Genomic DNA, 24054 nt, shown 5'->3' with positions numbered 1-24054 from the left:
ACGATTATATATATTAACAAGAAACTAATGATGATGAGATATTAATGTTTTTAACTATTTTTTTAATTCATAATATTTAAATTGCTTATCCGACAAAACTAAACCTAAACACTTTTATTAAATCTTGATTTATTTAAAAATTTTATGATTATATAATATCAACAAAACATCAGACAAATACATTGAATAAACTCTTTGAATGATATTTATTGAAATAACGTTTAAAATTCATTACATGTATGTAAGAAAATATTATCTAGATTTACTTCAAAAATATCGATAAATTATATCTAAAGTATATACTGTAATCGAATATAATCGAATCCAAATTAATCGATATTTTACGGTATTGTCAATCACTCGTTCGTTGGCCAAGCGAAGCGATCATAGGGAGATGTGCGATATTTGTACTCTGTTGAAATAATACGTCATCCCGTAATCTAAAGTGATAATTCTTAATTCATTTGTAATTTCCATTACAATTCATATATAAAACTGTAAGTACACTAACTTGTCGCCATACAACGCTTTACCGTATGCATTGGAAGCGTTGTTTTGTTCGCTGTGTATCATATACAAATGCATAATATAACCTATCTGCGCTTCGCATAAATCTATGAGGCCGTAGCCTTGTAATTGATGCAGATGCAAACGTTGTAAAAATACTGCGTTAATGTAATTATAAAAGCAGCAAATACGTCATAGTTGAGAAGCCATCGGATTTGTGAAGCGTTTGCCGCGATAAGTGGTGTTATTGACGCGTCTATTGCAATATTGCAGACATAATGCCGGCGGCACGGGGCGTAAAACGCACAGCGTCCAAGTCATCGGCCGCCACATCATCCTCGGGGCCCAAAAATAAGAAAAAACGTGGAGGTGAGTTCAATTGTGATTTCTCAGTTGTTTTCTTTACATTTTTGTTCGACGTCAATGACCTGTCAAAGCATGATGGCGGGAAAAGACGCTCCGTACATTTTCACTAAAATAATATAATTATGCAAATTTCTCTTGTTTATGTTAGTAATATAGGATTAATTGTTGTTTTAGAGCATAATTTAGATATGATGTGATATTACTTTCGCATGTTTACATTATGATATTATGTAAGCGTCGATTGAGATAGTTTTTTGAGGTTATTGGGTCTTGCTTGCCGCTAAGTTTAGGTGTTTTCAGACATGTACTTATGTCGTGCTGTATCGCAGTGAGATTAGTACATTTCCATGCGAATTTAGACTTACAATATTATAAGGTCACATTGAAAGTTACCAAGTTAGATAGGGTATGTGATAAATTACCATAAATTATTCTTAATGATTCACAACCATTAATTTAACACTGATAAATTTGTATTGAATTGTACTGTTAATATTAGGCTATTTAAATTAAGTATATAGAAGATCTGTTTATTAAAGTGTAATATATACTTAAGTGTATATATTTTATTTGGCATAATAAGTTTACCATAATCATGTATAGTTTATTAATAATGTAAAGACTCATACCAAAAAAATATCTAGATAGGTTATTAGACACAATAAGTGGGATGCTGCAAAGATATACCCCACTTAGTATACTCGCTCAAACACATAAATGCATCAAACTTGTCATAATCATAAATATTATTTATAAATATGTAGGTGCTTGCCGAAATAAGGTTAGAAATTTATTTTATACAATGTTCTAAATTACAAACATATATGTCATGGCAGTCTCACTGTTTTAAATAAATTTAACATTAAAAACATATTAATCCTTTTCTTTTTTTTTTTTTTTTTGTTCAATACAAATTTTGTAATTTTTTATTTTACATATTTTGAACGGCGGCGCTGGATACAAATCTTTTTTTTGAGCCTCTTTAAAGTTTGAAATGTCTAATCATTGACAATTGTTAATCATCAATCATATATGTTTAGTGTACTTGTCATCAATTACAAATCTTCTCAATAGTTTTTAAAATAAACTTGTACAACAGCTTGAAAAAATACAGGTCTTGATCATAGTTCTTCTAGTGAATGCAGTACAGTACTTGTCAACTTTTGAATCTCATCTATCAATAGTAACCTATTCGAATCATATTTCTAACATTTAAATATTACATGCTCTATAGTTTATCATAAAGTCTATGAGTTGCCATTAAAATAAAATAGGAAAGATTTCAACTAAATATCTCAAGTACATAACTGTTTCTTATAAAATATTTATAATAAAAATGGCAACACTTGCATACTCAAAACAATGACTACATGTTGTTATTGATAATGTAATACTTTAGTTGTTTTTTTTTTTTATATGAGAATAGTTGAGTTGAATTTGGAAATTATTTTATTATATCGCTATCGGTATACACTGAAGGGGTATCAGTTAGTCACTCAAATTAGTCACAATAGTTTCCGGGGGGGGGGGTGCAAGTCGACCTGATAGAGTATATTGATAGCAATGGTGACTAACCTCCTCATTACTAACAATCCCTTCCCCCTATTTTTTGTTTGTTATGGATAAACTACTAGACATTTAATATATATATATATATATAAGGGGGCATAATCTTACATAAGAATTCTACTTTCTCATCATTCATTTATTAAACACAATTGGTTTTATTTATTACATACATACATACATATCTGTCACGCCTGTCTCCCATTAGGGCAGGCTGAAACAATGGAACGCCAAATGCTTCGATTCAAACAAACCTCTTTCGCTTCTTCCACATTCATCAATCTTTGTATACGCGCTCGCCGGTTACGGGTACTTTTAATTTGGTCCTTCTTCAGCACGTCGCCTATTTGGTCGACATACGTCCGTCTAGGGCGACCCCTACCGACCCTACCCCTTATTTATTAAACTAGCTATATTCACAATTTTGTCTTGGCCAATGTTTTTAACCGACTTCGGAAAATAAGGTTTTCTATTTGCTTGATTTTTTTTTTTATATATTCTTATAGACTTTATATTCTGTCATTTATAAACCGATTTTGAAAATTCTTTTTTTTTTTATTAGTTTAGTCTTTTAGATTCATTCTGTACAAACTTTATCAATATTGATTCAGTAGCTTGATTACAGCATTAAAATAACTTGATTTATCACATCTAAGTTAGTTTTTTTTTTTTTAACAAAATCTACTTGATAGGGAAATAAATGGTAATTGGGGTGTGCATTTTATGGGGTAATTTATAGCGCTTGAGTATTATGGCGACTCATATGTAGTTCAATACAGTGTGACAATCATTACTATCGCTTCAGTGTTTATGTATAATGCTGACAGTCATACTAACAAATCTGTTATTAAGATTGTTTAAGACTTAACATCTCTTATCTATATAATATACTAATGTAATAAAGCTGAAGAGTTTGTTTGTTTGAATATGCTAATCCTTGGAACTACCAGATGAATTTGGAAAATCCTTTTTTTATTTGACAGCTCATGTTTTGAACAAAACTTTTTAATGTCACAATACATACACGGGCAAAGCCGCAGGATGCAATTAGTACTATGTATACAAATACCCCCTTATTTGTAATTACTAAACACTTTTTTTTTATTATTGCACTATTTTGTCACTTTCTTTTAAATTCGTAATTAAGCATGACAGAAAGAGACAAAACAGTTTGATAAACGAAATAGGTTTTTGAGAAATTTGATGTTTTTATGAATAAGGGGGATAGATTACATTTTTTGAAGCTATTTAATGCACTATTTTGACATTCATCATTTCGGCCATTACCTGTTCACTGCTAAAGATAGGCCTTCCCTATAAACTGCCATAAGGATTAGAACTGTTCCACCTGCATCCACTGACATACTTATATTATTGTTTCAAGATGATATAAATAACAATTTCTTCTGCAGCGATCCAATTGGAGATACCAAGTGCGCCCAAAAAGAGGGGTCGTGTGTTTACATGCGGCCAAGGTGACGTCGGGCAACTCGGATTAGGTGAAGATGTTATGGAAACATCAAAGTAAGTACTTTATCTATACTGTAAAGTTTGTTTTGCGTATTTTTGTTTTCCACCATAGTAGTATTAAAAAAAAATCTCCGACTTATTAATTGAAAACAGAGCCTAGAGAACAGCTACTATCCGTCCATTATGAACTTAGGCCTCCCCAAAAGACATGTAAACCCCTCCCCCCCCCCTGTTATTCATAAAAACTTCAAACTTCTTGTAAATTTATTTTGATTATTGACGTTTTGTCTTAATCTCTTTGTCGCTAAGTTCTCAATTTGAAAGAAAGGGACAAAACAATTTAATACTTTCAATAGATTTTAGTTGTTATAAATAATGGGGAGGGATAGTATTTATCAATCGCATTTACGTTATCTATACGGAATAGATAATATAGTGTTAACTTGAACACCGTCAAGCTCACCGGTTCCCCTTAATGGGAGACGGTAGAGACAGATATGTATTTATGTACACATCGTCCATTGGCTCGGTACCGCATTCTATGTCGCTTGCATTATGAAATAGGTAATCGATAAATAATCAAAATACGGAATGACAGGAATTACCTGTTAAAATTTACATATTTTATTAATGATAGAATGATTTATTGTGCATACTGTAATAATTACAGGTTAATAGGTACGTAATATGGTGTACCACGTTCCACCGGCTACAATATTAAGCCCTTTCATGGCTTTATGTCTTTTATGGCCTTAATAAATATTACATTATGATACACTATTTTAAATTCTTTTGAACAAAATATTTTGAATTGTAATTATTTTTTGTAAGAATAAATAACGGAAAATAGAGAAATATTACATATATAAGAAGCAGGGCTGTAGTAGTTAGCAGTAGCTATATTCAAGTTAGGGCAAAAGAACTTTTTGGTAGGGCAAAAGCCATAATTAACCGATTTCGAAAAAAACAAATATCTTTCTGGGGGCCTTTCATTTTAAGGTAGGGCATCCCCCTCTTCTCTCTCTCTCTCTCTCTTAGCTATGGCCATAATAAGAAATGTCTCATGTTAAGCAAAAGGAACCGGCTCAGCTGATGCTGTGAGTGTCCCAGTGCAGTGTGTACAGCTGCACAGCGCTGATTTTCAGCCAGTCCCTCTCTTAACAAAGTACATTATAATATGACATAACAATAATCAATATTTACCGTGATTATGTTTTTGTTGTATATATATATATATATATATATATATATATATATATATATATATATATATATATGTACGCTAGCTTTTACCCATGACTTTTTTCGCTATTGGGATATATTTACTGACAGAAATAGAAAGTGTCCATTATCTTTCTCTGTCTCACATAGTATGCGTATACTTAAGTCACTATGAAGTAACAAACTAATAAAAAATAATACGATATTCATAAATGTTTTTTTTTTTTTTTCAGATTCAAACATGTGACTGCATTAGGGGACAAAATAGTGGAGGTCCGCGCGGGGGGTATGCACACGGTCGCACTTGACAGCGATGGGAAGGTACGCTATAAATAGATACTTTAAACCAGTGGGAGACTAAAGTTATCTGTTTGGGTACCTTTGTCCCACTCTTATTTCTTGTACTAAGCAGCTGTGCTTGCATAATTATTATTATTATCAGCCATTAATACTTCACTATATATTCAGCAGGCCTGCTCCTTGGAAGTTTTTGTCAGTAGTTAGCAGTTGCCAAGCGTGGGAACTACTTTGTTAATGTTTATATGGTTATGTTTCGGTTTAAAAGAGGGATATGGCCTGAATAATACATAAATACAGAAAACATAAACCTCTCTTTTTTTGTACATGAATTGGCAAGAACAAAAATTAATTTAATCACAGTAAAGTTTTAACTAAATAACAAATACACAAACATTTGGCACTTTCAATCAACTTCAAAAAGAAGGAGGTCTCAATTCAGTTGTATTTTTTATGCTTGTTACTTCATAACTCCCTCCATTGTAAACCTATTAGTTTACAATTACAAATTATTTTTTATCTGAAAGAAAGATATTGTTACAAATTAGCTAGCTCCGTAGAAATTTTATCAAAATTAATTCAATACTTCAGTTTTTTAAATCAAAATAACCACATTTTGCCACAATTCTACTTTTTTTTTCCTGAAACAATCTTATTTCAAGTTCGATTCCTTGAAAATTCCTAACTGTTACAAGCACACATTTACATTACACGCACACTACTGTAATTGGTTTTTTTTTTTTAATCTCTGTAACTGTATTCTCAATCTATGAGTGTGTGAGTACATATAATATGTTTATAATCTGGTGTAAACAAACCAACAATATTTATAAATTATATAATACATAAAATAACAAATATGTATAGATATTATTAAAAATGGGTCAAGGTTACTATTAAAATTCTTATGTCAGATAAGACTAGTACTCTATAAATTTTATAGATAAAACATTAAAGTGATCTTTGATAGAAGTGGCTCTTATACATTATGAATTTGTTTTGAACTGAAAATGAGAGTTTTATTACACACACACACACACATACCGACACACACACACATACACACACACACACACACACACACACACACACACACACACACACACACACACACACATTCATAATACTTATTTATACATGTGCATTGGTGGTGAGATCTAAAAAAAAAAGTAATAATTGCATTACACAAATTAGTTACACAATTGTCAGTACTGCTAAAAAGCCTATGTTTAATATCTATATGCATGTATGGTATATAATAACACGAGTACTGCTTCCTACAGGACAGGCTCAGCCCAGTGTAGGAGGCAATGATATATTCTGTGCTAATACAAACATACTTTGTTAAATAAAAAAAAAAATACGTAATGGTGTCATATTAGCTGTTAACAGTTAATTAGACATAGGCTTCTCTTCTATTTCGGTTTTTCTAATAGTTACCACGCTTGGCAGGCGATTGATGTTTTAAGAGAAACGCTGCTGTCCCTCACTCGATTATTAAAGTTCCTTTCATTGCCTCTTGTGACACTCACGGGAAGGGAAAGATTGACACAGTCTGTGCCTGTCTGGAATTACATGGCTTATTAATAATGGTATACCTGTTTGTTCTTTTTTAATGGTAAATTGTTAAAATTATCACGATATATGGTATAAACTTGTTATTGCTAGCAATTTCATGTTATAGAATGAGATTAGTACCGTGAATACGTGATTTGTTTGCCATTTGTATTTTTTAACGGGTGATAATAGAATGCCTGTCTGTGCTATTGGTGTACACTGACGGGACACCAGTGAGGGATGATAGGTGAGGATGAACCAGGACTTGTAGGGGGAATTCTGTAAAGATTTATTAAAAAATAAAATTAATTTTATTTCTTTAAACAAAGTTAGGCTATGGTACAGTATAATTATGATTCCGCACTAGCCAAAGCCTGTCTCGTTGAGATGTACCTTTATACTGCTAGAGTTGGGGTTTTTTATGGGTGAAAATGGAATGGTAACCTCGCCTGCTTTATTTTATTTTTAGTTATTAGTTACTGGTATACATTGGTGGGGTACCAGTGTAGGGTGATCGATGAAAATGAAAACAGATCAGTTAGTTCATCGTAACGAATTCAACGAGAATTGTTCATGATAGTTTCCAGATAGAACCACGTGGAGGTGGATCTGAGAGTGTATATTGCTAGCGATGGGACAATTAGACTTCATTACTAATAAGTCCTTCTTCGTTACAACCACGATAGGTTCCAGAGGGAACCTCATGGAAGGGGAGCTGATAGTGTTAGTCCCCCCTGCCTATGGGGGGAAAGGGATTGTCAGTAAAGGGGTCTAATGAATCTATTGTTGGCAATACACCTTATCAGATTGATTTCCACGTGGTTCCCCCTGGAAACCATCGTGATTAATCTTTTTTTTTTTTATACTATTACTATACTTAGAATGGCAAATAAGCTTGGCCCACCTGATGGAAAGTGGTAACCGTCGCCTATAGACATGAGTAGTACCATGGATATAACAGAGTATACTGTTTCGCTTATCATAATCCCCATGTGTTGCACTTACTGAGGACTCGGGTGTTATTCCTCTGTACCCAGTAAATTCACGCCATATCCCACCCTTTAAACCGAAACACAGCCATGCAAACACAACTGCTTCACGGTTGAAAAACGAATGTGACAGAGGTGCCCAAGCAATTGGCTTGTTGCTTTTATCAAGGGCTAATTGACTTGCTTCATTCATTCATTCTTTCACTGGAGGTAGGCTGGACTGTGTGTACGTTAATCACTGCTGCGCAATTTCCAATGGAATTGTACAGCGGTGATTATCTGTATATTATTTAATATATTATGTGTGTGTGTGTGTGTGTGTTGTTTATGTAAATTTACTAACATTAGTTTTAAGAATATTGTTACTAATAAATATTTAATGGACTAAAAAAGTACGAAATAATAATACATTACTGCAGCGGCCAGCAACTGACATCAGTGCCTAGTTGTGGCCAAGGCTTGTATAGTACTTTTCTCAAACAATGCACGGAAATCAAAAACACAATTTTACTTTTCAAGTTCAATGACAAATAACGAACAATAATAATTTTTCACGCGCCATAATCTCCCTTTTTTTTTTTTCTCTCAATAAACAGCTTTCTATTTGCAAGCCAGTTCGAAATTTAAATAAAACTTTTACTTACCTTCTTGGTAGCCATGTTTCGAAGTAAAAGGTCATTCCATTTTTAAATTACAGGACAAATATGAGTTAACATAGTAATTTATCTGGCCGCATAACACGACAGATATGGATTTTCATACACCTTTTGCCGGCCACTGCCCGTATGTATCTGGCCAGTACGGCAATTGCCTATCTGACATTAAATTCACGCACAGCTCAGTGCGTAGAGCAGTTTTTTCCCTTGAAATCCATAAATCGAGTGGGCCCGATGGTATTCCTCCAATTGTGCTTAGGATGTGCGCACCAGAGTTGGCTCCGGTTCTTATGCGTCTTTTTCGGCTCTGCTACTCATCGGGCATAGTCCCAAAGTTTTGGAAGACTGCTCTGGTACATCCGATCCCTAAAAAGGGAGATCGCTCAGATCCGGCTAACTATAGGCCCATAGCTATCACTTCCTTATTCTGAAAGATTATGGAATCCATCATTAACCGTCAACTGTTCCGGTACCTAGAAGAGCACCAGCTGATCTGTGATCGCCAGTACGGCTTTCGACAGGGACGTTCGGCCGGTGATCTTTTAGCTTACTTAACACACCGATGGGCAATGGCAATCGAGAGTAAGGGACAGGCCTTAGCTGTTAGTTTGGATATTGCGGAAGCCTTTGATCGGGTGTGGCATAGAGCGCTGCTTTCAAAGCTACCTTCATTTGGGTTGCCTGCGAGACTGTGTATTTGGGTCGCCAGCTTTCTCAAGGAACGTAGCATCAAGGTCGTAGTCGACGGAGCATGCTCTGATTTAAAACCTGTGAATGCTGGTGTCCCGCAAGCCTGTGTACTATCTCCGACTCTGTTTCTTCTGCATATCAATGATATGTTACAGATCAGTGATATTCATTGCTATGCAGACGTCAGTATAGGAGATGCATTATATACCGGTCATGCAAAGATCTCGCGGGCACATACCGATGAGTGCCGGAACAGACTTGTGTCTGAAATCGAAACATCACTCCATCAAGTTTCGATCTGGTGTGAACAAAATCTTGTCCAATTTAACCCTAAGAAGACACAAGTCTGCGCATTCACCGCAAAAAAGACGCCGTTTGTCGTATCTCCTCACTTTCAGGGCACTTCCCTTGATAAAAAGTCGAGTTAAGGAATTCTGGGCGTTGATATATCTTGCGACGTCCAGTTTTGCGGTCATCTGGAGGAGAACGCTATGATAGCTTCCAAAAAGTAAGGAGTGCTCAATAGGATGAGACGGTATTTCATGCCGGAACACCGCCTGAAATGATATAAAGCTCAAGTCAGGCCGCATATGAAATACTGTTCTCATCTATGGGCAGGAGCGCCACAATACCAACTCCTTCCGTTAGACCGCATTCAAAGTCAGGCGGCTCGAATTATTAATAGTCAACGCCTTACTGTCCGACTTGATCCACTGAAACTGCGCAGAGATGTTGCATCTCTGTGCATCTTCTACCGAATTTATCATGGGGAGTGTTCTGAGGAATTGTTCGGATTGATACCTGCTGCTGATTTTCATCACCGTACAACCCGCCACAAACTAAAGTTTCATCCCGATCATCTGGACGAGTGGCGGTCTTCCACCTTGCATTTTTCAAGGCAACTTTCTTCCACGCACAACCATTTTTTGGAATCAACTTCCAGCAGCAGTATTTCCGAACCGATACGACAACATAACCTTCAAGAAAAGATTATATTCCTTTTTAAAAGGCCGGCAGCACACCTGCAATGCCGCTGGTGTTGTAGGTGATCATGGGCGGCGGTAGTCACTTACAATCAGGTGAGCCGCATGCTCGTTTGCCCCCTGTGTTGTAAAAAAAAAAATATTTGGATTTATCTCGAAAAAGATTGTCAAAATAATGCTCACATTTCCAAGCATGTTTGCGAAAAAAATATTATTATTAAAAAAAGTCCCCCCTGACCGCTAGTGTGATGTGTGTGTCGGTGCAGGTGTGGTCGGGTGCAGCGCCGTGCTAGCGTGTGATGTGTGTGTCGGTGCAGGTGTGGTCGGGTGCAGCGCCGTGCTAGCGTGTGATGTGTGTGTCGGTGCAGGTGTGGTCGGGTGCAGCGCCGTGCTAGCGTGTGATGTGTGTGTCGGTGCAGGTGTGGTCGGGTGCAGCGCCGTGCTAGCGTGTGATGTGTGTGTCGGTGCAGGTGTGGTCGGGTGCAGCGCCGTGCTAGCGTGTGATGTGTGTGTCGCTGCAGGTGTGGTCGGGTGCAGCGCCGTGCTAGCGTGTGATGTGTGTGTCGGTGCAGGTGTGGTCGGGTGCAGCGCCGTGCTAGCGTGTGATGTGTGTGTCGCTGCAGGTGTGGTCGGGTGCAGCGCCGTGCTAGCGTGTGGTGTGATGTGTGTGTCGGTGCAGGTGTGGTCGGGTGCAGCGCCGTGCTAGCGTGTGGTGTGATGTGTGTGTCGGTGCAGGTGTGGTCGGGTGCAGCGCCGTGCTAGCGTGTGGTGTGATGTGTGTGTCGGTGCAGGTGTGGTCGTTCGGGTGCAACGACGAGGGCGCGCTGGGCCGCGCGGCGGCGGGCGAGCGCGAGGAGGGCGCGGCGCGGGCGCTGCGGCTGCCGGCCGCCGCCGCGCGCCTCGCCGCCGGAGACTCGCACTCCGCCGCGCTGCTTGCCGACGGCTCCGTCTACATCTGGGGCTCCTTCCGGGTAACTCTTTCTTTATTCTCTTTTTAGTGCCGTTCACCCCGATATTTTTTTTTTTGGATGGATGAAAATGGTATGGCAACTCCGCCTGCGCTAACGGGATACGCTGGCGAGGCACCAGTGACGGATTGCACACTTGGAATCCAACACTCTAGTTTCCAAGGAGAACCACAAGAATGTCGACCTGATAGCGTATATTGCTAGCAGTAGGACTAAAAGTCCGCATTAACCTAATAACCCCTTCCCCCCATCGATTTCAAGGGTAGGATATAGCAGTGAATTTACAAAGTACAGAAGAATAACAACTGAGTTATCAGGAATGACAACACATGAGGAATATCATGGGCGAAACAGTATACTCTGTTATGTCCATGGTACTGCTCATGTCTATAGGCGACGGTTACAAGTTTCCATCAGGTGGGCCGTCAGCTTGTTTGCCTTAGAATAAGTTGCAAAAAAAACCCGATTTTTTTTTTATGGGTGAAAATGGTATGGCTACCCCGCTTGCGCTAACGGGATACGCGGGCGGGACACCAGTAAGGGATTGGGCACTTGAAATCCAACACGCTAGTTTCCAAGGAGAACCACGTGAACGTCGACCTGATAGCATATATTGCTAGCAATAGGACTGGAAGTCCACATTAACTTAACAACCCTTTCCCAAACCTGCCTTCTTCCAAGATTGGATATGACAGTGAATTTACAGAATATGTTGTTGTAATTATGCGCGATATGTTACTAACTTTAAAATGCTGTAAATCTGGATTGGGAATGACAATAGGTGCTTCGCCAATCAGGAAATACCCCGGTGTTAAGTGTTGAATTATGTCACCTGAATCATCAATCGGACAGAGCGGTCTAGAATTTAGGCACGCCTCTATTTCACAGAGAATGATGGTCATTTCCTCAAAAGTCAAGTGGTTGATTAATATTCTCTTTAAATGGTACTTAATTGATTTTACGCCCGCTTCCCATAAACCTTCGAAATTTGGGCTATAAGCAGGGATGAAATGCCTTTGAGTAACATCGCACACCAAAGATTCAGCAATTTCCCCTTTAAATTCCAAACAAGCTTCCTTCCAGGCAGTTACTAACTCCTTATTTGCTCCTATAAAGTTTCTCCCTTGATCACTCCCTAAAAGGGAGCACTTTCCTCTTCCGACAGTAAACCGTTTAAATGCATCAATAAATGCCTCTGACGTCATATCTCCAACCAATTCCAGATGAATGGCTTTAGTAGCCATACAAATATAGCAATATAAGCTTTATTTGTTTTCATACCTCTGCCCTTTGATATCAAAATTTGAAATGGTCCAGTAAAATCAACTCCGCTCTGCAAGAATGGTCGACAGAGTGTCACACGTGCTTTAGGTAAATCTCCCATGATCTGGGTTCTAACAGCAACTTTATGTCTCGCACAGATCAAACATTTATTTATGTATCCCTTAATCATACCCTTCCCTCTTACTATACAGTACTTAGAAGTTAAATACGTCAGCATAACTTGTATACCTCCATGTAAAGTTCTACGATGGGCATCAGCGACAATTAAATATGTAAATCTGTTTGTATAATTTAATATGATTGAATGTTTACTCTCTTCATCGATATTAGCGTGTCTGAGCCTTCCGCCCACCCTGAGAATACGTTGTTCATCTAAGTATGGATTTAACGATTTTAGATTGCTGGTTCTTTTTACTGATTTCTTCTTTTCTAATGCTTCTATTTCATCTTCAAAATCTATTTTCTGACTTATTTGTATACATATACGTAATGAATCCTCTAATTCTTTGTTGTATTCGTATTGTTTATATTTTCTGCCAACAATCTAAACTTTAGAAATCTTTTACAAAATGTTATTATTTTTAATAATTCTGTTAATGTATTATAATTTTCAAATTGTGTATACCTATATATTATTTTCTTTTTCTTCTTCGTTATTATTTATATTTAAGTTTACGTGTATAACCTTTTTCATTTCCTCATCTGTTTGTGTACAACTTGGCTTATGAAATTCTATCTTATGTTCAGACAACCATTTCGGTCCCTTCCACCACAAGTTCAAATTTTGCAAATCTTTAAGATACATACCTCTGGACGCTGTGTCAGCAGGGTTGACTTGTGATTTCACATAGTACCATTGTCTGTTGTTGGTATTATCTAATATTTCTACCACCCTATTAGCAACCCATTCGTGTTTCAACCGTGAAGCAGTTGTGTTTGCATGGCTGTGTTTCGGTTTGAAGGGTGGGATATGGCGTGAATTTACTGGGTACAGAGGAATAACACCTAAGTCCTCAGGAATGGCAACGCATGGGGGGTATCATGGGCGAAACAGTATACTCTGTTATGTCCACGGTACTGCTCATGTGTATAGGCGACGGTTACCACTTTCCATCAGGTGGGCCGTCAGCTTGTTTGCCATTCTAAGTTCTATAAAAAAAAAAAAAAAAAAAAAAAAAAAAAACGAAGGGTTTTCATTTACTGAGTTCCCCAAGTAGCCAAGATATGACAATAGTGGAATCAGTCCACGTAAACACTTGGGACATAGATAATTTCATTGCTTGTGTTACTTGTTTGAGCAATCTTGAAAGTAAGACAGCGCCACAAAGCTCTAAACGTGGTAGTGATAATGTTTTCAATGGGGCAACTCTAGTTTGTGTAGCAACAAGTGTGACACACACATAGAAGTGTTTCATATTTTTATATTCTTCTATCATTTGAGTGTATTTTTCTTTTAATTGTGGTTGTCTATTGAAATTTTTCTTCAATTGTAAAAACCTATTCAATGCTATTTCTCTTGTATTTCCATCTAATGAAACTGAATTCTCTGTCTTAAACGGTAGCTTTATCGTATGTATCTATATATCGTCCTTTATCATTTCTTTTATATGTTTTTTCGTAGATGTCTTCACACAGCCTCTTTTCTTTAGCAAATTTTCTTTGAGTATCCATATCTACCTCCCATATGACTTTCAGCATTTCGTCTACATCTACTGCATGATGTGTAAAAATAAAGTTTGATTCTTGAGTACAATTTTCATCAGAATGTACCTCACCAAATAAAATCCAATCAAGACCTGTTTTTAATGCACATGGTGAGCCAGATGGACCTTTGATTAAATCAAATTGCAATATTTTAGCATATTCTTTGACACCAAGAAGAAGATCTATGGAGCCTGGAGTACAATAACTTGGATCAGCTAGGTGTAATCGTTCTAGATGTGGCCAATTATGAACAGCAAGTGATTTTGTGGGTATCTTAGTAGTCAGTTGTTGAGACACGACGTATGCTTCTACTTGTACACTATAATCCGACTTGTATCTTGAAACTACTTTGAACTGAGCTACTTGGTTTACATTCGTTTTCATAGATCCCATTCCGATAATACTTCTTTTAGCTGTTGTTCTAGTGAGTTGAAGTAAATGAGTTGCTTTTTCACTTATAAACGATGATTCCGACCCTGGATCTATTAGCGCCCTTAAGACAGTGGTGTGACCGCGTTCACTTCTTACTATCACCATTGCGGTCGCTAATAGTGCTATCTTCTGCCTAGTATTGCAATTAGACGCTACCATTGTCTCTTATCTCCTCTTGCTCTTCCACATTGGATGGGGATGGTGACACACTCGGTTGCATGGTACCTATTTGACCCGACGTGTCCGATTTCTTCTGTAAATGTAGAAGAGAATGGTGGCGCTTGTGACACACATGACAGGGAACTGGTGTACGGCATTTCAACACCGAGTGTCCTGGTACTAGACAGTTGTAACAAAGATTATTGTTCTTGGCAAATTCCTTACGTTCCAGGGGGGGGGCAATTTTGTAAACTCCTTGCAATGACATAAGGCGTGGTTACTCTTGCACAAGTTACAAGTTTTATTTGGAGTTGTCACGTGGTATGATCTTTCTCTAATAGTTCGCTCTTTAGTGCATGATAACGGTGTGACTAATTCTAATGTACGGAATTGAGGTTCTAAGAATTTCTTCAAGTCAGTCCATGAGGGTAGTTCATCTGAATTTTCTTTATAAGAATACGCCTCCCATTGTTTATGTGACTCTGGGTCCAACTTCTGAACGACCAGAAATATGATTATGGGATCCCAAGAATCGGTGGAAATATTCAAATTCTGTAAGTTATTTATGCATTCAGGCGTTGTATCCAATAATGCTTTAATTTGATTAGCTGAGTGATTCATAATTTTCTTTTGTGTCTTTTTAAAAGAGAGTTAACTATTAGTCGTTTGTTACTATACCTTTCTTTCAGTGTATTTCAAGCTTGTAGGTAGTTATTTTCCGTCACTTGTGTGTTTTAATAAATTCTCTGCTTCACCACCAATACTTGTTTTCAAATAATGTAATTTTTACTACTAAGCGATGTATTGTTATGCACTAAAGAAATAAATAAATCCTGGTAGGCGGGCCACGATTCGTAACATCCTGTGAACAAGGGAATTTGGATTTTGGGTAGCTTCACTTGCACATCCAGGGTACCCTCCCTAAGTCTGCCTCTGGTAAATGATACATATCGTAATTAGTATATAAAATTATTTGATATAAAAAGCACATTTTTTTTTTTTTTATTATTATTATTAACAGATCCATGATTTATATAGAAACGATGTTCAGTTTAACTGATACATCTCACTCTTGTTATTTACTAACACGTGTGGTATGTGTTGTCAGGACTCGCACGGCAGCATGGGGCTGGTGGTGCGCGGGCGCGAGGCCAAGCCGAGCCGCGAGCCGGTGCGGCTGCCGCTGCCCGAGCCCGCCGCCGACATCGCCTCCGGCGGCGACCACCTCGTCGTGCTCACCGTCAGTACTCGAACTATCAACATCACCAAATTTGACGAGCATTCACCACGATGGTTTCCAGGGGAAACCGCGTCGAGGTCGATCTATAGCAGGGGTGGCCAATCGGGAAGGGATTATTAATAACTGCGGACTACCAATCCCATAGCAATATATGGTATCAGGTCGACCTCCACGTGGTCCCCCCTGGTAACCATCGTGCCTAATTCCTGGTGTATTCATCACGATGGGCTATCTGACCTACATTTTTATTATCACCTATCATCCCTCACTGGTGCCCCGCCAGTGTATACCGTTAGCGCAAGCGGGGTCACCAGGGGAATGCTCAGACGTAATGCTCACACTAATATAAATAAGTAGTTACTAAGAATAATTTACAGTTTTGTGTTTTCCCTCTTAATGAAATACTGCATTATAAAAAATAAAATAAAAAAAAAAATACTACATGATTGTGTACTGAACTATGTTTTTTTTTTTTTATTGGATGAAAATGGAGTGGTAACCCCGCCTGCGCTAATGGGATACGCTGGCGGGGCACCAGTGAAGGGTGATCGATGAGGATGAAAACAGGCCAGTTAGCCCATCATGATGAGTTCATCAGGAATTAATCATGATAGTTTCCAGGGGAAACCGCGAGGAGGTCGACCTGGTTGGATATATTGCTAGCAATGGGATTCTTAGTCTCCATTACTAACAATCCCTTTTCCCCCCACTGAACTATGTTGTTTCATTTGTAATTTCAAGAAGTATGCAATTGGTAGATCACATAGAGTTTTGTCAGTAAACAGTAGATCTTGGGTCTAGTCAAGTCGGCTGCCACTGATAAATACGGTATATTACTAGCAATGGAATTTTTTATGGATGATAATAGAATGGTAACTCCGCATGCACTATCAGTACGCTGACCGAGGACTAGTGCAAGATGACAAGTGAGAATGAAAACAGATCAATTAGCTCATTATGAGGAATTCACCAAGAATTAACCATATTTTTTATTCAGAAATAATAGGATCTTCATTGTACCTTCAATCAAACTGTTTATAATTACTCCTCTCCATCCAAAGGTTGCCTGGTAGAGATCGCTCTTAGCGATAAGGACGCCCATTGTTTTCTCAGTGTAATATTTTCTTGTACTTGTTTGTATTTATAATAAGTTTACTATTGTAATCTTATGGAGGAAACAATAAAGAGTATCTATCTAACCAGGTTTTCAGGAAAACCGAGAGGAGGTCGACCTGATATATTGCTAACAGTGAGACTGTACAATCCTATTACTAAAAATCTTACCCCCAATTTACATATAATACTACAAGTGACCAGAGGGCGACTTTGTACAAAAGTCGATTGCTTGGGTACCTCTGTCCCATTCGTGTTTCTACCGTGAAGCAGTTGTGTTTGCATGGCTGTGTTTCGGTTTGAAGGGTGGGATATGGCGTGAATTTACTGGGTACAGAGGAATAACACCTGAGTCCTCAGGAATGGCAACGCATGGGGGGTATTACATCCATGGTACTGCTCATGTCTATCGGCGACGGTCACCACTTTCCATCAGGTTAATAATTTTAATTTTAATAATTTACTAATATTCCCAATTTACAGGTGTCAGGTGCTGTATACACAATGGGTTGCGGTGAGCAAGGCCAGCTGGGCAGACTCTCACAGCGGTCCGCGTCCAGGGACGCCAGGCAGGGATTTAGTGAGTATTACACGTTATAATTATGAAGCTTAGGCAAAACAAACAGTAAAAAAATTATATCTACTACTAAAAAGAACAAATAAAGTGGTGGCTCACACAAAACAGACAATTTCTGTTTAGTCAAAGTCCAAGCCTGGACACACTTGCAAAATACTAGTTTGTGTTTACATTATTGGTGGTAATATTTTTAGTTTTGCGCACATTTCGAAAGTTTATTAAAGTATTGATATAAATTTACCATTTCTTTTTTATTGATTGCGATTTAAAAAACAAAATACTCAGAATTTTATAGTATGTTGTTACCACCTACCAATTGTTACCTAAATTTTATGATTGTATTGTAATGACTGTCAATGCATGGTTATGACACTCCCTCACTGTCGGTATATGGCAGGACACCAGTGAGGGGTGAATAGGTGATGTTGAAAAGACAGGCCAGTTAGCCCATCGTGATAAATACACCTGGAATTCAGCACGATAGTTTCCAGGGGCGCCACATGGAGGTCTACCTGCCAGGATACCTAGCAGTGGGACTATTTTTTTGTTTTAATGGATGATAAATGGGATTGTAACCCCGCCTGCGCTATCGGTATACGCTGGCGGAGCACCAGTGAGAGATGATAGGTGACAATGAAAGCAGGTCAGTTGGCCCATCGTGAAGAATTCAATAAGAGTTAACCACGACGGTTTCCAGGGGAAACCGCGTGGAGGTCAACCTGATAGGGTATATGGTATAGTAATGGGGCTGTTAGAACCCATTACTAACAATCCCTTCCCCCCAGCAGTGGGACTATTACACCATTACTAACAATCCCTCCCCCCTCACCCTACACGGTAATTGTAATGATTGTAATTGTGCAGGCGCGTTGCTGGTGCCGTCAAAGGTGACCCTGAAAGGCGGTGCGAAGCGAGTATGGGCCGGCTACCACGCCACCTTCGCGCTCGACGCCACCAACGACAAGATCTTCGCCTGGGGGCTCAACAACTACGGACAGCTCGGTCAGTTTACATCTATTCTATGTAGTCTTTAATGGCAAACAAGTTGACAATCCGTTATGTGAAAACTGGTAACTATCACCTATACAGGTTAGTGGTTGGGGTAATATTAAACCAAAACTCAGTGAAAAAAGAATAGAAGAAGAAGAATATCTAATAACTGGAAACATTGCATCTCAATGTATTTTTTATTGAATGTATTATGGGGAGTCTTTTCAGGAATTATCAATACCAGGAATCTCATCCTAGCGGCAATATTACCGAATTAACATCGTAACCTTCAAGAAAAGAGCATATTCCTTTTTACAAAGTCTGCAACACCTGCAATTCTTCCAGTGTTGTGTTGCGTTGCTGACGGCTTTAGTCATCAGGGCCAAGCCGAGTTTTATGTTGGACCATACTTTTGTACAAGATTTTAGTGTAATATTAAAATATTTTTTATATTACAGATTAAGAAATACTGAAAAATATATTTAGAAATTGAAAAATGCTAAAGTTTTCAGTATTTTGAAACTGCGGGATGCATTTTGAAACACCTAAAAGCAGGTTGTAGATTCAGAAAAGAGTATAATAATTGTTGGCGCAGGTATAACGGGCGAGAAGCGCAAGACGGCGATCTTCTCTCCGGTGGAGTGCGACGCGTTCCCGGCGGGCGGCGGCCCCTGGCGGGCGGTGGCGGCCGGCCAGCACCACTCGCTCGCCATCGACGGCAGTGGCCGCCTGCACGCCGTCGGACGCTGCGAGTACGGCAGGTGCGACACACGTTTTATATAATACTAGCGGCCCGTCCCAGCTTCGCATAGGTGGACATTTTTATGACATTTTAAAAAGTGCTTATTGTGACATAACGATAATAGTTGGGCATATAGTATTGCGGAGTTTCTTGTAGTTATTGATATTTTCTTCAATATTGTAGAACATACTTTTGTTCTATCACCAATAGTTTCCGCAGCGCACGCGACGATAGATATAGCATTTTTTTACACCTTGAGTTACGTTACTAAAGTTTTAGTAAGGATCCCTAATCTTTTCTAGCAATAAATATATTCTGTGTTACTCAGGGTGAATATAGCTTTCTGATGGTGAAAGAATTTTTGAAATTAGCAAAGTAGTTTTTGAGTTTATTTATTACAAACATACACACAAAAATACAAATCTTTCTTCTTTATAATATTAGTGTAGATTTATTAATTTATTTACTCATTATTGCACCACTTAAAAAATAGAAAGATTACTAGAACATTAGAATATATATTACTAGTATAATTAGTAGTACCGCATTCGAGTATTCTGCCACTTCCCTATGGTTGACTGGGAGAGAATGCTTTTAGCATTAAGTCCGCCATGTACACATATTTGTAATAATGAATAAATAAATAAAAAAATATATATTACACTTATGGACAACACAAGAGGCGGTCTTATCGCTAAAGCAATCCCTTCCAGACAACCTTTGGGTAGAGGAGAAAAAAAAATTATATAAATGAAAAGGTTGGTCAAAAGTGGTCTTGACTGAAAGTTATTGGTTATTAGTACATTTGACTACAAATTTGCGATTAGATTAGGTTAGATTTAACTGTTATTTTAGTCAAAAGTGTTTTTGATTGATTTTACTAGTCAATAGTAATTTTAACTGGTTAAGAGTTTTGACAGCAACATAATATAATTATTTATCCACAGATTAGGACTGGGTGACAGAGTGGGCGACGCGGAGGTGCTAGAACCAGTGCCCAAGCTGGAGAACAAGAAGTGCGTCAGTATAGCGGCCGGCACGAGTAACTCCTTCGCTGTCACGGATACAGGTATCTATCTTCACGCCGAGTCCTTTACGGGGTAGGCAGAGAGAACAGAGTGCCAAAAACCTCTTCTTATGTACGTCAAAATTAAATAGATGTCACAATTTATTTAATTGTTGTGTTTATTAACTCTTTTTGAAGTTAAAATGTTAAAAGAGTTAAAATGTTTTTATATCATTATTTTGACCTTTGCCTGTCTACTATGTTCACCATAACCATAACCAATGGATCACCATAACCCTCCTCCATAGACTGCCATAAGGAACGGTCTTGAGTTACCTGCATCCACTGACTCCCTGCAATGCATTTGAGGTTGTCACTTGGTCTAGTGGGAGGGTCGTTCTACACTGTGTTTGCCTGTACGAGATCACTGTTCAAGAACCTTTTCCTCATCGGTTGTTGGCTCTTCAAGCTATGTGATCAACTCATTGTCACTCCAGCTTGCTATATTTTATTGATTCTTATAATGAGTTCAAAACAGAACTGGAACTCCGCCTACGTTGTCGACATAACCAGTCGTTTATGATAGGTGAGGTTGTAGTGTAATTACTTAGCCATCAACTACGATAGTTTTAAAGGGACTGCATGAATGTAGACCAGTCACAGTATATTGCTAGCCATTTGTCTTCGTTTTTTTTTTAATAGATTTTTTTTTATTGGATGAAAATGGAATGATAACCCCGCCTGCGCTAACGGGATACGCTGGCGGGGCACCAGTGAAGGATGATTGATGAGAATGAAAACAGGCCAGTTAGCCTATCATGATGAATTCATCAGGAGTTAACCATGATAGTTTCCAGAGGGAACTGCGAGGAGGTCGACCTGGTTGGGTATATTGCTAGCAATAGGATTCTCAGTCTCCATTACTAACAATCCCTTTCCCCCCTTTTTTTAATAGATGACAATGAAGTGGTAGCCTTTCGCTAAAGGTATAAGCTAGCGGGACACCAGGGAAAGATGATAGGTGAGGACGAAATCAGATCAGTTAGCCCATCCTGATGAATACACCTGGAGTTCAACACGATAGTTTCCAGGAGGAACCTCGTGGAGGGCGACATGACAGGGAATATTGCTAGCAATGGGTCTGGTACTCTGTATTACTAACAAATTCGTTTCCGTTACTAACAATTCCCTTCTAAAACACAAGAGTGTTAACTTGAGATGGCAATTGTGTTCTTTCGCAGGGGAGGTGTATGCATGGGGCATGGGCAGCGAGGGTCAGCTGGGCACCGGCGCCTGCAGCGACGCGGCCGAGCCGACGCTGGTGCTACCGCACGGGCTGCTAGTCTCCGCCGGTGGACAGCACACCGTGTTGTTGCAGGTTTTTACTCTATTCTTACATTATATACATACAGTTTCTCTATCCCGTGGGGCGATCGGATCTAAGCTAGCTCGCTACACCCACTGCGTCACCGATTTTTGAAATTACCAAATTTCGATTAGAGGTTATGGATAAATGCGTTTTTTTTTATGAATGATAATGTAATGGCAACCCCGTCCGCGCCATCTGTACACGCTGGCGGGGCACCAGTGAGGGTTGATAGGTGACCTCGAAAGCAGGTCAGTTGATGGTTTCCACGGAAAACCACGTGGAAGACGACCTGATAGGGTGAATTTAATGAAAACGACGCTGCAAATTCGAGTTATACAACAGACGCTGTTCTATTAGCGCGCGGTACCATATTATTGTTTGGTTCAGCGTATGATGCATAAACACGTTCGAGGGGCTTTTTTTTTATACAACTTAGAATGGCAAACAACCTGACGGCCCACCTGATGGAAAGTGGTAACCGTCGCCTATAGACATGAGCAGTACCATGGACATAACAGAGTATACTATTTCGCTCATGATACCCCCCCATGCGTTGCCATTCCTGAGCACTCAGGTATTATTCCTTCGTACCCAGTAAATTCACACCATATCCCACCCTTCAAACCAAAAGATAGCCATGCAAATACAACTGCTTTACGGTTGAAACACAAATGAGACAGAGGTACCCAAGCAATGGCGTTACCGTTTCATTATCAACAACAATAGCAACAGTTATCAGGTGGACTGCCATAGTTTGTAATTTAGAGTGATAAAAACCCTGACTTCAGTATTCAATACCTCAATCTTAATCTCAACAGGAAGACCCTTCAGGTCCAAAAGAAGACACTCCAGAACCAGAAAAAGAGACGGCAGAACAAAAAGAAGAAGAGGAAGAAGTAGAGCAGGAGACAGAAACGGAACCCGAAAAACCCAAAGCGCGACCGGCCAAACGGCAGAAAAAGCAAGAACAAGAAGATGAGGTCAGCTCCACATCGAGTGCACAGCCTGCAGAAGTTGCGGAAGAAAGTAAACCACAGGTAAGTTCTAGAAGAACTTTTCAGATATATGTTTCAATAATTTTTTACCATTATATATATATATATATATTTTATTTTATACAACTTACAATGGCAAACAAGCTGACGGCCCACCTGATCGAAAGTGGTAACCGTCGCCTATAGACATGAGCAGTACCATGGACATAACAAAGTATACTGTTTCGCCCATGATAGCCCCCATGCGTTGCCATTCCTGGGGACTCAGGTGTTATTCCTCTGTACCCAGTAAATTCACGCCATATCCCACCCTTCAAATCGAAACACAGCCATGCAAACACAACTGCTTCACGGTTGAAACACGAATGGGACAGAGGTACCCAAGCAATCGACTTTTGTACAAAGTCTCCTTCTGGTATTTTATTAAAATATGAAAATCATGTATCATTACAAAGTCAATTGATAATAGTAATTGAATCATTATTATAATATATTTTAACACGTTGACTACCAACTACGAGTTATACCACTGCAAAATTTTAAAACGGCTGTACCGATTTGTTTTTTTTTTTATTATTTTTATTGGAGCCAACGAAGGTCGGAAGAAGAACCAAGTTAACATATAAAGCGACTAATAATGCAGTGTCAAAAGCGCCATCTTTTAACGTATAGCGCCATCTTTTGCCCTTTTATTGTCGTGCAATGTGTTTAGTATTTTTTTTTTATTTATTATTATTTTGTTATTTCAATTTAAACCATGTTACAACGGTATAGGGTAGGAAGAAGCGGCTGGCGTCAGCGGGCTCTCATTCAAGCAAAAAATCACGCCGCAAATAGGTTCAACATTTCATATTATAATAACGCATACGTAAAGTCTGATTCAGAACTGACGGAATGTGACGATGCGATAGCATTTTGAGAATTTGTAATGTCAGTTTTTTTTTTTTAATTTTTGGTAATGAAATTGTAAAATACTTTTTTTGTACCTCTATGTAAAATGTCAAAAGTCGTTAGTAATCGAGTTCTAACAGGTGTTAGCAATACATCGTATCAGATTGACCTCCACGCGGTTCCCCCTGGATAGCATCTTAATTAAGCTTTGTAGCATTTGTAACTATAAGCTAACTGACCTGCCTTCATCCTCGCCTGTCGTCCCTCACTTGTGACCCCGCC

At 38.6% G+C, this 24054-nt stretch overlaps 1 protein-coding gene across 1 annotated transcript in view; it reads left to right on the top strand.

Annotated features, from left to right (window-relative positions):
* The first annotated feature begins 369 nt into the window (after positions 1-369).
* The window catches only part of LOC113514875 (regulator of chromosome condensation), a 32842-nt gene continuing 9157 nt past the window's right edge, over positions 370-24054 (top strand). Inside the window, exons 1-12 of the mRNA XM_052892046.1 lie at positions 370-497; positions 781-876; positions 3852-3963; positions 5364-5451; positions 11094-11273; positions 15958-16089; positions 17686-17782; positions 18644-18781; positions 19365-19530; positions 20459-20580; positions 21759-21895; positions 22705-22923. Coding sequence (XP_052748006.1) covers positions 786-876; positions 3852-3963; positions 5364-5451; positions 11094-11273; positions 15958-16089; positions 17686-17782; positions 18644-18781; positions 19365-19530; positions 20459-20580; positions 21759-21895; positions 22705-22923 — 1482 coding nt within the window. The 5' untranslated portion in view covers positions 370-497; positions 781-785. The remainder of the gene's footprint in view (positions 498-780; positions 877-3851; positions 3964-5363; positions 5452-11093; positions 11274-15957; positions 16090-17685; positions 17783-18643; positions 18782-19364; positions 19531-20458; positions 20581-21758; positions 21896-22704; positions 22924-24054) is intronic.

This window comes from Galleria mellonella, unplaced genomic scaffold, assembly GCF_026898425.1.
Source record: "Galleria mellonella isolate WM207_F2 unplaced genomic scaffold, CSIRO_AGI_GalMel_v1 utg146, whole genome shotgun sequence".
In the NCBI taxonomy this organism is placed as follows: domain Eukaryota; kingdom Metazoa; phylum Arthropoda; class Insecta; order Lepidoptera; family Pyralidae; genus Galleria; species Galleria mellonella.
The sequence above is the reverse complement of the archived record's forward strand: the minus strand, read 5'-3'. Positions and strand labels throughout refer to the sequence as shown.